This window comes from Amblyomma americanum, chromosome 11 (genome assembly GCF_052857255.1).
Source record: "Amblyomma americanum isolate KBUSLIRL-KWMA chromosome 11, ASM5285725v1, whole genome shotgun sequence".
Lineage (NCBI taxonomy): Eukaryota > Metazoa > Arthropoda > Arachnida > Ixodida > Ixodidae > Amblyomma > Amblyomma americanum.
The window spans coordinates 117,937,384-117,952,348 of record NC_135507.1 but is presented as its reverse complement, the minus strand read 5'-3'; the positions used below and the strand labels follow the sequence as shown (position 1 = coordinate 117,952,348).

General features: G+C 53.0%; 2 protein-coding genes across 2 annotated transcripts in view; one reads left to right on the top strand and one right to left on the bottom strand.

Annotated features, from left to right (window-relative positions):
- LOC144110566 (midnolin-A-like) overlaps positions 1-7,820 on the bottom strand; it is a 30,420-nt gene extending 22,600 nt beyond the window's left edge. Inside the window, exon 1 of the mRNA XM_077643578.1 lies at positions 7,526-7,820. Coding sequence (XP_077499704.1) covers positions 7,526-7,686 — 161 coding nt within the window. The 5' untranslated portion in view covers positions 7,687-7,820. The remainder of the gene's footprint in view (positions 1-7,525) is intronic.
- On the top strand, positions 2,272-14,252 carry LOC144110567 (uncharacterized). The gene is made up of 2 exons (XM_077643579.1): positions 2,272-6,775; positions 9,873-14,252. Exon 2 carries the CDS (start codon positions 10,158-10,160, stop codon positions 10,818-10,820), a length of 663 nt encoding a protein of 220 aa, XP_077499705.1. The 5' UTR covers positions 2,272-6,775; positions 9,873-10,157; the 3' UTR covers positions 10,821-14,252.
- Positions 14,253-14,965: the final 713 nt, after the last annotated feature.

Sequence of the window (14,965 nt, the reverse complement as noted above, 5' to 3'; positions counted from 1 at the left end):
CATTGCAGCATCTGACTTACAAAATCTATGCACGACATAGCGCAGTAAGTTCCCGCACTCGTACGCAGCTAAATTTCGACTGCCACCTCAAAAACTGGGCAAAGCCCACACAAATCCCGCTCCAGGCACAGCGGCATGCCAGTCTCTAACCCTACGTACGCAGCGGGCGCGTTTCGCCTCGCCCGCAGAAAGCGGCACAACTCGCACTGCCGCATGGCAGCCCCTTGAACAGAAGTTGCAAGTCGCACATCTAATGTTTCAGAGTGTGCTGCGACAAAAAACACGCCGGAAAAAAGCCCACAGACACTGCACCTCGAGCCAGCGGCCTTGCCCTCAAACAGAGAAGGCCGGTACGGTACCGACACGGTGGCGTGATCGAGCATTTGACATTTTCCGTGCTCCCTGGCCTCTCCACACTGACCCCATGGCGTAGCAATTGCCAAACGACACCAACAGCGCAGCGCGTGACCATCGTTGGCACTTTCTGCCGCTCATCATCCTCCGCACAAGGATGCAAGCAAGCAAAAACCTAAGCGAATGAAAATCTTAGTGAAATAAGGCGACTGGAACGCGCTACTGCAACAGATTCCAGACCGCTCCGGGAAGGGAAGAAAACGCACGGCCGATCTCGGTGAGGCTGGCGGGGTGGGGGGGGAGAGGAGCCCTCAAAATGGCTCCGCGTTAGAGGCACAAAGAAACGGGCCAGCAGCAGTTTACAAACATCGACAAGGTGGGAGGTCGGTCGGGGAACCCGGGCACGGACTCCCACATCGATCGACCCCAGCGTGACGTCAACCCTGACGTCAATGGACCGGGGTCAGGGCCTGCGCGCGCGCTTTCTTTTTCTGCCGCGGCCGGAGTGGGCGCGCTGCTGTTGCCGAGCTCTGTCCCCTAAGGTCAGGCCCTCAAGTGCGTCTGCTGACGTCAGGCTGCCGCTGCTGCTACGGCCTTCCCCAAATTGAGCGAGGGTCGATTCTCCCGCGGAAGAAGACACAGTCCTCCCCCGCCAAGCATCGGGCCACGGCGGTGGGCGAAAAACGCAGAGGGGCCGGAGGCGGCGGCTGGCTCTGCGCCGGGGTTCGGAGATTAGACCTCAGAGAAGCCAAAGGCAACGCCCGCGCCATTGGGCTGCCGGATGTATGCCATGGGCGGGCATAAGCTCGGCATATATATATATATATATATATATATATATATATATATATATATATATATATATATATATATATATATATATATATATATATACAAGAAATTCTCCCTTTCTAAATACACATTCGACTCGATTCTACGCTATAACAACCCCTGACTAGTTATCTTTAGGCCTGCTTTTAAGTCTCCACCCGTTTCTTCCACCGCGGATGATTTCAGGCGAGAGCGCCGTTTTCGAATCCGGCTCGCAAATGCCGCCACTCGGGGCCGAGCGTGAGGAAGGAATCGATGAGTGGGCGGGCCACTGACGTCAGCGAAGGTCCTCCGGCGCGGGTGCCAAGCGCGGCCTTGTCCATTCGCGCTCAACATGGAGGCAGCACGACACGACCCGGTCGGGATAACGCACGCCACGTGGATTACAGGCGGGCGATAGAAACGGCGAGAAGTCACCACTGACGCCCTAGCTGCCAACGCAAGAATTTTCGCGCCTCGAGCGGAAACAGTTGACGAAATTAAATGTTTCCCAAAATTCAAGGTCGGCAGAAACGCGCGTTCTAGACAAACCGTGGCGTCGGAAACAAATCCGCTTAGCGAAAAAAAAAAAAATAAAGACGACCGGGACGACTAAGTGTGCTGCGAATGACAGCGGCACGTGTGCCTTGACATGGTGATGTTCCCCTAGCCCTCTCCGTCAACAAACGCTTTCGGAGGGATGTTGGCTGTAACGGATAGAAAATGCCTTATTGAGAAACTGCTGACGCAGGTCGGGGTCGTGACGGCGCTCACGACTTCTCGCTGTTCGTGGTCACATCGCCTATTCCGCTCCACAAGCCGCCACTGCCGGTCCTCTGTTCGGGAAAACCGAACGCATTCGTGTCAGAGGAGCAATGCCCCGATCATGAGCTTCACCCTGGCGTAACCGCGGAGAAGGATCACCCGAGGCAACAGGCGGCGCCCACTGGTTGGCGCCACTTTGCCAATGTTCGTCGTCGCCACTGGCGAACGCATCGTCGGATGTGATGACATAGCGACTCTTTTAGACGCCGTGAAGACATCGGACCTCCTGTGGGTACACGACATCGCGAACAACCAACTCGCCGCGCAAAGCAGTGCGAGGACAAGACCCAAATGCACGCGCCGCCAACAGCCCAGAAGCAGAGGGTGCGGAACGAAGCCTGTCCTTGTCTTTCTGCGCTTGTTGAGACTAGAGAGGGGAAAAAAAGAACATTGAACAATTTGGGGGGGGGCGCCTCTGGCGGCAAGACTATGCGGCGTAGTAACGAAATGAAACGATGTAAGCGCGAAAATTCAGCAGCTGAGGAAAGCGAATGTTGAAGCAAGGAGGCTGAAATTCGCGTTACATGTGGTAATCGCCCTGTTTTCTCCCCTCACGCAAAACTACTTTCTCAAAGCGCACGATTTCTCTTTTCGCGTATGCGCAGTGTGTCGGAGCATACAGATTCAAAGGTGTGGAGTGCGACGCCAGACTTCGTCGAGACATTGCACTAGTCCCGACTCAACGGAGCCGTATGCATCGCGCCCTGAAATGCACCAGCCAGGCACGAAGGAAGAAAAACCCATGAGCATCACATAACAGTTCTGAAGCCTAACGGGAGCATGGCTTTAGCGCCACAACTCTGAATACAGGCCCTTACCTTCATCGTTTTCTTCAATAAAAAATGGCATTTTCATTGATTTTGTGAAAACAATTGAGCACATTCCTCATCTTCAACTAATCTACTGGGCAACTAATTTGAACTTGCCATTTGGCGTCATCGACTGGATTAGTTTTTATAACCGTTCCCTGTGTGTTGCCATAATAATTATGTTTCTGCTCTATTCCAGTAAAAGTGGGCGTGCCCCAAGGCCCAACGTCACTCCTTTCTCTCATCTATATTAACAGCTTAAACGACAACTTCAACTCGTGCACGTGACCGTGTCATCTGCTATCCCATTTTCAGCTTCTTTGATCCCACACTGCTGACTACTTAAACACCACTTCATTCCGGTGCACAAATTCCTACAAAATCAAAGTGATAACCTTCAACAGATTAAACTGTAGATGACAGAAAATGTCATCGGCAGCAGCCTGACTACACTCACTGCACGACAAAGGCAACTTCCACGTCTCTCCAATTAACCCTGTCTTTTGCCAGCTGCAACCACCCTATGCCTGCAAACTTCTTAGATCCGCCCACCTAACCTTCTGCCGCCCCCTGCTACGCTTGCCTTCTCTTGGAATACCCTCGGTTACCCTCAAGGACCAGCGGTTACCTTGCCTTTGTATTACATGCCCTGCCCAAGCCCATTTCTTCCTCTTGATTTCGACTAGGATGTCATTACCCGCGTTTGTTCTTTCACCCACTCTGCCTGCTTCCGGTCTCTTAACGTTACACCTATCATTTTCCTTTCCATAGCTTGTTCCATTATCCTTAACATAAGCTGAACCCTTTTTGTTAGCCGCCACGTTTCTGACCCATAGGTGAGCACCGGTAAGAAACAGCTGTTATATACTTTTCTCTTGAGGGATGTTGGTAAACTGCAATTTATGATATAAGAGAACCTGCCAAATGCGCTCCACCTCGTTACTCTACTAGTTAATTCACTCTTGTGATCCGGGTCTGCAGTCATTACGTGCCCTAAGTAGATGTATGTCCTTACCGCTTCCAGCACCTTGCTACCAATTGCAAACTGCTGTTCCCTTCCAAGACTGTTGAACATTCCTTTGGTTTTCTGCACATTCTATTTTGGACCTACATTACTGCTCTGCCTGCCAAACTCACTGATCATGCTGACTTAGCAAGGCAATATATTCAGCGAATCGCAGATTACTTAACTCTTATCCCCAACTGTTCCCAAACCAGGCCTCTGAATACCTCCTGCTAACATGCGGTGAATAGCATTGGCAAGATTATGTCTCCCTGCCTGACTATTACCTTATTGGAGTTTTACTGCTAACTTTATGGAGGACTATGGTAGCTGTACGCCGGCTAAAGATATCTTCCAGCATTTCTGCTTAAGGCTCTTACACACCCTGATTCCGCAATGCCTGCATGACTACTGAAGTTTCGACTGAGTCAAATGCCTTCTCGTAATCTATAAAGGAATAAGGGTTGATTATACCCTGTGCATTTCTCTATCACCTAATTGATAGTGCGAATATAGCGCATTGTCGAGCACCCTTTGGGAAAGCCTGCCTGATCATTTGGTTTACTGAAGTCTAAGGTTGTCCTGACTATTACCTCCTTTTACCTCAGTAAATCCCTTGTAGGCAGCAGACAGGAAGCTGATCTGTGTGTAACATGTGTTCATGCTGACAGCCACCAGCAGGAGGATTTATCATTTTGTGATGATTTATCTCCACCGATCATAGCCATGCACAACTGCTTATATGTTGTTCAAGATTTTGTAGATGCCATTCCCACCTTATCTCGCAAATGCTAAGCCAGCTTTAACTCCGACATCACACAGCACCTGAGCATTTTTCTTACATTGAAATTCGGCCACCATGATAGGCATTCGACACCACGACCTTGGGCTCACTCAACGCCACTGCCACCAACGGGTGGCGCCATATTAAAGCAACAGCTTTAATGGTCCCGTTCTGCAGAAAATGCAGCAGTGTCTGTTGTGAGCAAACAATCCGGATAGGCCAAAAAGGTGGCTAAGATCGCGCTTGAAGCACGGGATTTTAAAAGTGATTAGAACACCAGAAAACTGCTGATTAGAAGGTCGCAACATGACTAAAACATGATTAGGACATGTAAATACATAAAGTAAATGAATTGCGCTGAAAAGAAAAGTGGCGCAACTAGTTGGGAATCGAACCGCCAACCCTTAGAGGTTGCAAGTCAGGCCCACAGGTCATGCGGACATGTTCGTACGGCTTGGTCGGCCACAAAAGTTTGCAGGATCTGCGATGCGTGGCAGAGCTAAGCGAAACTGCATTGCTGCGCCATCTGCCATCACAGAGCATGGTGTCGAGGCTCATTCACAGTACTGTCCCCCAAATTTTTCCCTTTAAATCTATATGTAGACTGCACAAAGTAATAAATAATGCTCAAATTCCTCACAAAGAAAGTCTGCAATACAGCAAGAGCCCTCAGCCTTTTTCTCTTGTTATTTATTTACATGACTGGCTACACCCATTACATACAATGACTTCACAGATTTAGTTTCTTTGCAATCTTGTTAATGAGTTCCCATCAAAAATACGATAGAGCTGCATGTGGCATATCAATAACAATGGTGAAAAGATTCTCCAAACAACAACACAACACAGAAAGTTTCATTACGTTACACATCAAATTACTAAATCTGTGTCCTTGTAGTTACGAGGACAATTAGTAGATAGACTTAAGAAAACTTAAACATACAGCAACTTGGAAAAGGGCACCTAGTGTGGTACTCACTTTGCAGGAGTACAGTCGAGTTGTTTGAGACCAGCAGTGAGTTCATTCACACCCTGACATTATCAGCGGCACTGATGACTAGCATTCAAAGATACACCTATTAAAGATTTGTAGCTTACACCAGTCAGTGGCTGATGACAAAGAATGGGCTGCGAGACAAACCTAGAACAATTGTCATTTGCATCACCTGCAGAAGACTTGCTGGTTTTTTGTATGCAGTGATTACAAACATGTACAGCTACTTTTAAATGTCTGTTGCCAAAACTGGAAAGGACAAAGGTAGTAGGGTTAATACAAGATACTTGTCACCACATCTGTAACTGGCAGCAGTCTTGGAAAGTGCAAACCCAGAAAAGTTTGGAACTTGGCATCGCTGAAAATTTTTTCACAATGCAGCACATCGTGGTCATTAACTGAAAGCAAAAGTGATCACACTCCACAGTAAACGAGTCACCAGATGCACATTTATGCCAAACATAAAAGCACTGGGCTCTCCCAGAACAGCAAGCCAGTGGAATACAGCCCAGACATGCCACTTTTCGCCAGTGCGGTGCTCAAACTGTCAAAGTCGTTTCTTAATTGACTGGCGTTGTCATTTCAAGTCCAAATGCACCTCACGTTTCTTTTGAAGACACAAGTTGGCTTATCAGTTTCTCCGCACGCTTATGCAAAAAGCAAAGCACTCTCCGAAGCCAAGCACCGCGCGCGACACATATCTTCCTATCCTCAGTACAATCAAGCCCCGCTAAGAAAGCGGGGAAACGACGCAACAGGTGCAGCCCAGAGTAATGCTGAAATCCGCACGAACGGCGTTCTTGCCACGCTAAATCGAGTACGTGCGCATGTTCACAAGGTAGAACGCACAAAAAATCGCCTCAGGGAGGGGAGTTCGCCGATACCGGCGGATCGCGCATTTGTCTACCGGCGCTACGGCAATCGGCAGGTGCTCCAACCAACCGCCGCACACGCGAGTGACAACCACGGCAAGAAGGCCCCGTCGCAGTCACCGTTATCACCGTGCCTCGACTCCCACGCTCAGCAGAGAGCACCGCTATAGACGAGCCACTGAACCCGCACAGCGTCACCGGCCGACAAAAAAAAAAAACGGGGTGGGGGGAGAGGCAACCCGATTGGGCCAGCAGGCGGCGCCGCCGACGTCAGCCCCGGGCCACAGCCCCGCGAAGGGCCACAAAAGACGCGTCAAAGGGAAAGTATGTATACGTGCTACGCTCTTTTTCCGCCGCGAGGCAGGCGTGGGTGTCTCTCCCCGGCACATCGCCACGGCTGGCGTTCCCACGCGAGCCACCCACCAGAGATTCTGGGAAGGCGATCCGTGGGCGTTCGTCGTCGGAGGCAGCCAACCGGTATGTCGCGGAGGGCAGCCGGTTCTGGTACGCACACGGCCGAGACTTCCGGCACCCGCCGCCGGGAACGCGGTTTCGACCGAGCGGCGCAAAGACCGCCACACGCCGAAAGGGCACCTCCGTTCCTCTCACTACGGCAGCGTGCTTTTTCCCGTGTCACAAAGAGGGGCGCACAGATGAAGCTCTCGAGAAGGGCGCACTGGTTGCCACTTGCGCTCCCACGGTGGGCGACCCGCGCGACATACCCTGCAGGCTGCAAAAGCGTCGGGCCAGTGCTCCCCGCACCTACTGCGCGCACCAGAACGCGGGACGTCAGAGGGTCGGCCCTCGCATGCCAGCGGCGGTCGTGCGTGGGCGTTCGGGCCAGCACGACTCGTCCGCCGACCGGTATTCGGTTTCATCGAGCTATTCATCCGGGGAGGCGTAGGCGCCCGTCACGAAGCCCTTTGTGGCCACACACAAGCGTCGCGTGCGCAATTCTGCCGACTTTCCACGGATGCACGCAAGCCTGGGCGATGCACGCGATTGGGGGCCCGCACTTGTTACGGGACCAACACCGGCGAAATAATCCGCAGGAGCGTGAAGCGAAGCACTGACCTGTTGCGGTGTAGGAGCACCATTCGGTCCTTGGCGAGCCGCAGCCGCGCCGACAGCGTCCTCTTGAGCGACGCGATGGTGCACTGTGGCTGCAGCTGCAGTTGCATGCGGCCTCCGGTTGTGGTGTGGACGCTGACCGTTATGCGGGGTTCGGCCGACATAGTGCTTACAGCGACAGGACCCGACGGCACCGACCCCGACTGGCGACACCCGTGCGCCGCCGCTGACGCGCTACCGCCGCTGCCCACGCCGCTCTCTTTCTCTCCGCCGAACCTTCTCGCCCTTCCTCCTCCAACGCAGCAGCGGCGGCGCTGGCGTCGTAACAAACGCGATTGAGGTGGTGTTGGTGATGATGATAGCACAAAGACAAGGTCGTCGATCCCGTGCTTCCCGCGCGCAGCAGCAGATGAGTCAGCCGTTGCACTGCTGCGGCGAAAGAAACCAGCATAGCAGTCTCTTGGAGTCCCTAGTTGGCCAATCGCTTCAAAGCTGCTTGGTGCACGAGGCACCACGGTGTAGACTGTGCGACGTGCGGAAAATAGGCCAGTGAGGACGAATCGCCCCGTCCTCTAGCGCGCTAGCTCTAAAGCCTGTTTCATATGCAAGCGAAAACGCGAGCGAGTATCCTGCCGCCGCGGCGCAAAAACCTCTTTTGAGTCGTTGCTGCGGCGCGCCGCTCGAGCGCTTGCATGTGAACCAGCCTTAAAGGGCCACAGAAAAGGGTGTTCGAGCTTGGCTTTAAAATGCTTTCATTATGTCGAGTACAGGCCACCGAGCGTTCCTGCCGCGTACGAGGCCTCAACAGGGAGCGATGAATGAATGAACTTTATTCCCGTCATCATGGGGCCTCACGGTCGGGGCGCAGGGGTGCCTCCCGGCCGGCTCTCAGCACCGGAGACCGCGGAGAGCCTTGTAGTAAGCTGTCTCCGCCTGACTGATGAGGAGTCTTTGTTGATCCGGGTCGTAGCTCCGGATCAGGGAGCGGGAAATTTACAATATATTTTTTAAACATTCCAGCTTTCGCACCTCGCGCTGACGGGCGGTGCCGAGCTTTCGCGCGAAACCTTGCATACGGCGTCACGTCGTGCAAGTGACGTCAGCAGCCGGGGGCTATCGATTCGCCGCACCAAATTCTTGCAGACGTTGACCAAGGCCGCGGCCCTCCGCGCGCGCCGGCGGCCGACGATGGTAGGGGAGCCACTAGGGGGCCGGATGGCGCATCGGGCGCCTGAAAGTGAAGCCACCGGAAGTTGGGACGCATGTCCCGGAGGTCAGCCTTTGGCAGTGCCCGAAATCGGACCTCAGCACGGTTTTTCAGCTTTAGTTTTCGCTTCACACTTAGCATTTTGCCTTTTCGACGTTCTCGTCTTTTTTCATGACAACGCCCACCTGTTGCGCCGTCAACTGCATCAGGAGAGCAGCAAAATATTCCGGAAAGACGTTTCAAAAATATGGGTCCATTGCATCGCTATGGGATGACACAAGCAGACGACAGGACGTCGCTTCACACAGCATGTACGAAGCCTCGTCTGCTCAGCTCTCTGCCGTCCCGTTGAGCTAGCGTCGCTAACTCTGCTCTTTGTTTTGATGCACGTTGTCGAGCTCTAAGCCCAAGTTATACCATCAAAGGGGTATAAATTTTAAAAAGAATAGGTGGAAACCTTCATTAGGCAGCCGACTTTGCAGTGATCATTTTACCGAATCATGTTTAGCCGGAAGCGAGGGCGAGGCCACTATCTGGTGAGGTGCCGTCGGTGGTCTGCAGTTATCGCGTCCATAAGGTATATGGTACTGCTTTTTCGACGGAGTGTATCATGTACTGTTTCCTACTGTATCAAAATATGCCTAAATGGGCTTTATTCGTGATGCCTGGTTCAGTTGTCTTTCAACGGCGCTTGTCACGCACGCCACAGAAGTCTTTCTCGTCAGTCGTTTCTCTCGCCCTGTGCCGCTGAAACGTGGCTGTGCTATGGAGTTAGGTTAAAATCACGTCTGGAAGACAAATGACACCCTAAAGCATCAAATATCACCTGGAATCGATGAGAACAGACATCGTTCGCCACATATTCTAAAGTGAAACTGCGGCAGCTGTATAGCGAGTGGCTCTTCGAGTGTCAGCTAGGATTCGCCTTTTCTTCTTTGCAACACAAAAATTTGTTTTTAAAATGACCTAGACTCATCGTCATTCCACTGCTTGTCCTAATAACGCTCGCAAGACGAGAACCAGGTCAGAAAATAGTGTTTAATGCACGTACCCCTTCGCTGAGGCATGCTGAGACCTGCATGCCTGTTTACTTCGGTTCCTCTGAAATTAGGGTTACCCGAACAATGCTCACATTTATCGCAGAGCCTGGTCAACTGGCAGCGAGATGATGAGGACGTGCATCACATGGGCTCCGTCAACGTTTGCTCGTGGTGGCGGAATATTGACCTGAAGTGACCTGCTTTCCATCGGACACAGTCAGCGAAGGTGTTGTGCACCTCTACGCACCAATTTTCGGCCATTTTCGCCCATTGGAACCGATTTTGGAAGATTTTCCTGTCGCGCCAGGCGTGGAACGCCGTCACCGGTTAGGCCTAACGCCGCCGGCTGCTCATTGCCCTGTTCGTCTCCGGGTCTACATCGTCACAGATGGAGTACCGCGTCGATGGCGAAGTGATTTCCTCAGAAGAATTCGAAAATGATCCACGGTGGTCCCGCACCGTCCGGGCCCACAACAAGCTCTACCCCACCACGAAGCCGTCATCGTCCAATGACGCGTCAGCAGCGTCCAGTTCCCGGACAGGTACAGGCAAGCCCGCTCAACCGCCGCAAGGCAAGTCTACTCCACCGAAAATCAAGAAACACGCTCCACTTCCTCGTCTAGCAGCTTCAGACCTCAAGATTGTGTTCCGCCCGGGCGGTGGTCTCGACCTGCGGCCTGTGAACGGCGGAGCTCTTCTCCAGCTTCTCTGCACTGGCGCAGAGATCGACTACGCGCAAGCGCGGAGCCAGGACAAGCTCCGAATCAACCCTTACAATAACTCGTTCACCGTGAGTACGCCTTCGGAAGCCCGAATGAAACGATATGTCCAACTTCAAGAACTCAGGCTCCACGACCGACAGTATCCGATGAAGACATGCGTCGCGGCCCCCGACAACGCCGTCAAAGGGATACTCTACAACGCGGTATATAACCATACTCAAGAAGATATTTTCTCCGAGGCTCGTGGCGCTGAACCCCAGCCGCCACTTCACGATCGCCGACGCCCGCCAACTAGGCCGCATCAAGTCCATCTTGGTCACCTTTATTGACACCACGGAAGTTCCAAGACAGCTCGTCTTCTACGGCACCCTCTACACGTGTCACCCCTTCAAGGCGAAAGTTGAAGCATGCTTCAACTGCCGCAAGCCGGGCCATCATGCTGATGTGTGTCCGAAATAGCGCACCGACCTTTGTCCTCGCTGCGGTGCGTCTCATCCCATCAAAGAAACGCCGGATTGCACTCCCAAATTTATCCTGTGTAATGGAACGCACTTCACAGGGACGCGCAAGTGCAAAGTACGCTTCGAACGCTCCGGCAACACCACGCCGGTCTCCACTCATCGGACAACGCCCCCGGCGAGTCCACCACCGTCTTCGCCACCCAAGAGTCCCAGGGCGTCGCGAAGCCGCCAACGCTCCACCTCCCGCCCAAGAACTGGTCGCAGTAGCAGCCGTTCCGTGTCCTTCCCATCACTTCCAGGCCAAAGGGTCCAGGACTCTTCGAAACAGGCGAGCTGGGGGCCGCAGTCTTCCTCGCTCGAGAAGAAAAACGCGGAGCTAAAAACACAATTGTCCTCCCAGAGTCGCGAAATTGCTTGTTAAGTGGAAGCCCACAGGGCCGATGGGACAACCCCCCCCCCCCCCCGCACCTGTTACCAGGAGCGGTCATGCCCCGGGGGGGGGGGGGGGGTATCGAGGAATGTACGCCGAGGCGTGACGCCCGCGCTTAGGGTGAGCTGCGGCACTAATCAGTTCTGTTCCGACGCGTGGCGATCGGTGGATCGAGTACGCAGAGTCACGCGCCCAGCACGTTCCAGGAGGAGCGAGGTCCACTGGGCTCGGACCGGCGAGCCCTGGGCTCCGCCCACTTGCACATACGGTGCCACTGCACTGCGGTGGGTTAAAATTAGGCGAGAGCTAGATTACTCAAGCTCCGCCCAATTATCGGAGGGGTTAAAACCCGCTGCAAAGAATGACTTAGCACGAGCGCACCGAGTCTCAAGCTCGGCCGTTCTTAACAGCCTTTTTTATCAGTCTTTTTTAAACAGCCCTGTCATCACTGCCTTGTATTTCGGTCCCATCTTTAATAAATAAATTTTGCTTTGAGAAGTTGGAATTGCTGCCCCAACCGGCAACGTGTCGCCGGATCGAAGACCTGAAGTGCTCTTCGTACTGCTAACCGCCGTTCCTATCGGGAGGAGGGCAGGAAAGTTTAACTGGTGCCGTGACCAGGATCGTCTGAGCGGCTTCCTGCAGAGTGGTTGGAGGCAGTACCTACCTCGAGCACACGATGGGGCAGTGAGTGAGAGTGGGGAACGCAAAGAGTTCACAGCTATGAGACACTGAAAATGATTGGACAGGCTCATGCCAGTGTACCAATTTTGTCTTGTGTGAACTGTTCCCGTTGTGATCATATTTAATCCGTCTCTGACGAAGAGCACCGTGTTATTATGTGTCTTGCCCTCGTCGGGATTGTGTTGTGATGTACATAGAACTTGATGAAAACTGTAGTATGTTTTCTTTAACCCGTATTCATGGCAATGTTGTTGCAAGTATGATTTTTCTTATGATTTTACCAGAGGGTCTGATTTGTGCTTGTCGTCCTGTAACTGAAATGTGTAAACTAAGAATTGTGCTTGCGTCTGCATGCCTGAAGGTATCTTCCCTAGCATGTTTTTTCTTCTTCCAATCCGCCTTTTTCACGACGCGACTGCGCATGCGCCCATCCCCTGGCGGCGGTGTCGCGAAACATATTGGAAGGGTCGCGCGCCACTCGAGACCGGCCGTGGAAGTGTAAACAAACCGGCTTCCTACGCGGGGTGCGTTGCTGCAGCCGTCGGGCGTTCAGTGCGGCGCATTTGGCAATGCCTACGACGTGTTGCATACAGCTGCATTGCCCAATATGTAAAGGGAAGCAAACTCGATTTTTTCGCTTTGCGAACGCTTCCCGGGACCGCCTTCGACGCGAAGCGTGGATAAAAGCCGTTCGCCGGCTCTACGATCGTGGCCGCCATTGGGCACTGTCAAGACTGTGCTGGAATCGCTTTGTGACAGGTGCGGAAGAAGTACTGTGGTTAAATGCGTGTGCAGTCCATCACGAAATGTTTTATTGATGGGCAGGAAGGCCTCGAATGTCACCGCGGCACCCAGACTTCGTTCCGACGCTTTTTGCTTTCTCAAGCAAGAAGGCCAAATGGGCAAGTGCTGTGAGCCGCTTTCAACGCGCGGTGGAGCGGACAACGAAAAAGAAGCTACGAGAGCATTCACGCATGGTGCTACAATTTTGTCGTAATCTCCTAAGGAAATTTCCTTGTTTATGCCACTACATCTTGGCCAATACCCCCATGTGGGTATGTGCCATGTACTAAGAGGCAGAAGAAGCAGAAGGTGCGTTATGCGTGTGTTCGCATCATATCCATGATGAAAAGCTCTGCGTGGTTTCGTCGGAATGGCTCAATGTGCGCTTCTCGCGTACGTCTTTATGGACGCGCATGCTTGTTTAACCTATGCAGCGGTGTACTGTGGGAAAATAAAGTAAAATGCTAGCAGAGCTGCCATGTTGCGAGTACGCTTGTGCTTTTATCACTCGTGTAGCTATTCGGAAGCGCTTGAGCACAACGATTGCTTGTGGAAACTTGGTTTGGTTTGGTTTAGTGGGGTTTAACGTCCCAAAGCGACTCAGGCTATGAGGGACGCCGTAGTGAATGGCTCCGGAGATTTCGACAGCTGGGGTTCTTTAACGTGCACTGACATCGCACAGTACACGGGCCTATAGAATTTCGCCTCCATCAAAATTCTGCCGCCGCGGCCGGGATCGAACCCGCGTCTTTCGGGCCAGCAGCCGAGCGCCATAACCACTCAGCCATCGTGGAGAAGCGTTTGCGGGTCGGTGGGCTGGAAACGCCGATTGGTCGGTGGGATGCGTGTCTGCGTGACGTTATTTCGCTTCGCCCTCGTTCTCAACCGGATGTGGGGTCGCCGCGCCTCTCTCGGCCTGTCCCTAGAGTGCCTAGGGAATCGCTAGAGCCGGCTGGACGGCCGCCGTGCGTGCGTGGTCTGCGGGCATTCTCTTCGTGAGCGTAGGCGGCGGCGCGCGCGTTTCGGAAGCTGTCCAGGTATGGCTTTTTTTTTTTGCGTGGTGCGCTCGTCGGCGCAGCCAGCTGAAATTTCTGTACAGTTCTTGCTTCCACGACATTGCGACGACCCCCAAAAGGCGCTGACCCGCGAGAAATCGCCAGCGACATAAAGGTACGCATTTTATCTCAAATTTCGCTTCATGAAGTGCTGTACCGCTTACCTACATGCCTTGCGCATTCCAGGACCTCGTTTTCCTGCTGCAGGAGCACGTCGTGCTGGTGTTCAAAATTTTGCAACTCCATTACGACGACCCACATAAGGTGCGGTTTGAGGACCGCCGGCGTCGCCATCTGTACCGCCGTCTGACAGCCACGATGAAGCGCTTGTCGGGCGTGCACGTTATCGATCACGAGGTAAGGGTTGAACAACGTTTTCGCAAGTTTTCTCGTGCAGAACTCGCCAAATTGCTGCGCTTGTAACGTAACTTGTTTTTGCAGCATCGTTTCCTGGATGCTTCTGGCGAGCCGATGCTGTCCTTGTTTGCCGCAGACCGGGGCATCGACCAGATGTCAAAGATTATCGTCGCGGCCCTCGTCAAGATCTACGGACCAGGGATAGCGTCGGCTTCAAGGGCAAGACCAGGAGAGGTGTACGTCGTGCACCGGTGTCGTCGGTGCGGAGCCAAAGGGCACAAGACGGACCACTGCTGGGCCTACTGCTCACCGCGCCGCCACGCCGCTGCAGGTCGCGGTTGAAGTGCTCCTGCAAACGGCCCTCTTTAGGGCCACCTCATTGTTTCCTGGCAGATCGCGAGCGTCCCGTTTCGTGCCCGTATTCCCTCTCTGTCGAAATCGACGCCAGACATCAAAATCGCGCGGTGTGAGCTAGTAAATCGCTGGTAGAGACAAAAACTCGTGCTTGTATACAGACTTACCCATCTCCAGTGCGCCTTTGTTTATTTCCGTAGGCACTACTCGCGCTTTGTAGAAATCGACGCCAGCCGCGAAATTTTACATGTTAGACCTCGCTACAGCATTAGCGCAGCGTGCCTTCGTCTCTTTACGTTCTAACTTTTATGCAGCGCACCTTTGTTTGCTCGTTACTTTTGTTCTTTTCA

Bases quoted from the DNA above. Each gene is read 5' to 3' on its own strand.
- LOC144110567 (XM_077643579.1), top strand. From the start codon at position 10,158: ATGGAGTACCGCGTCGATGGCGAAGTGATTTCCTCAGAAGAATTCGAA.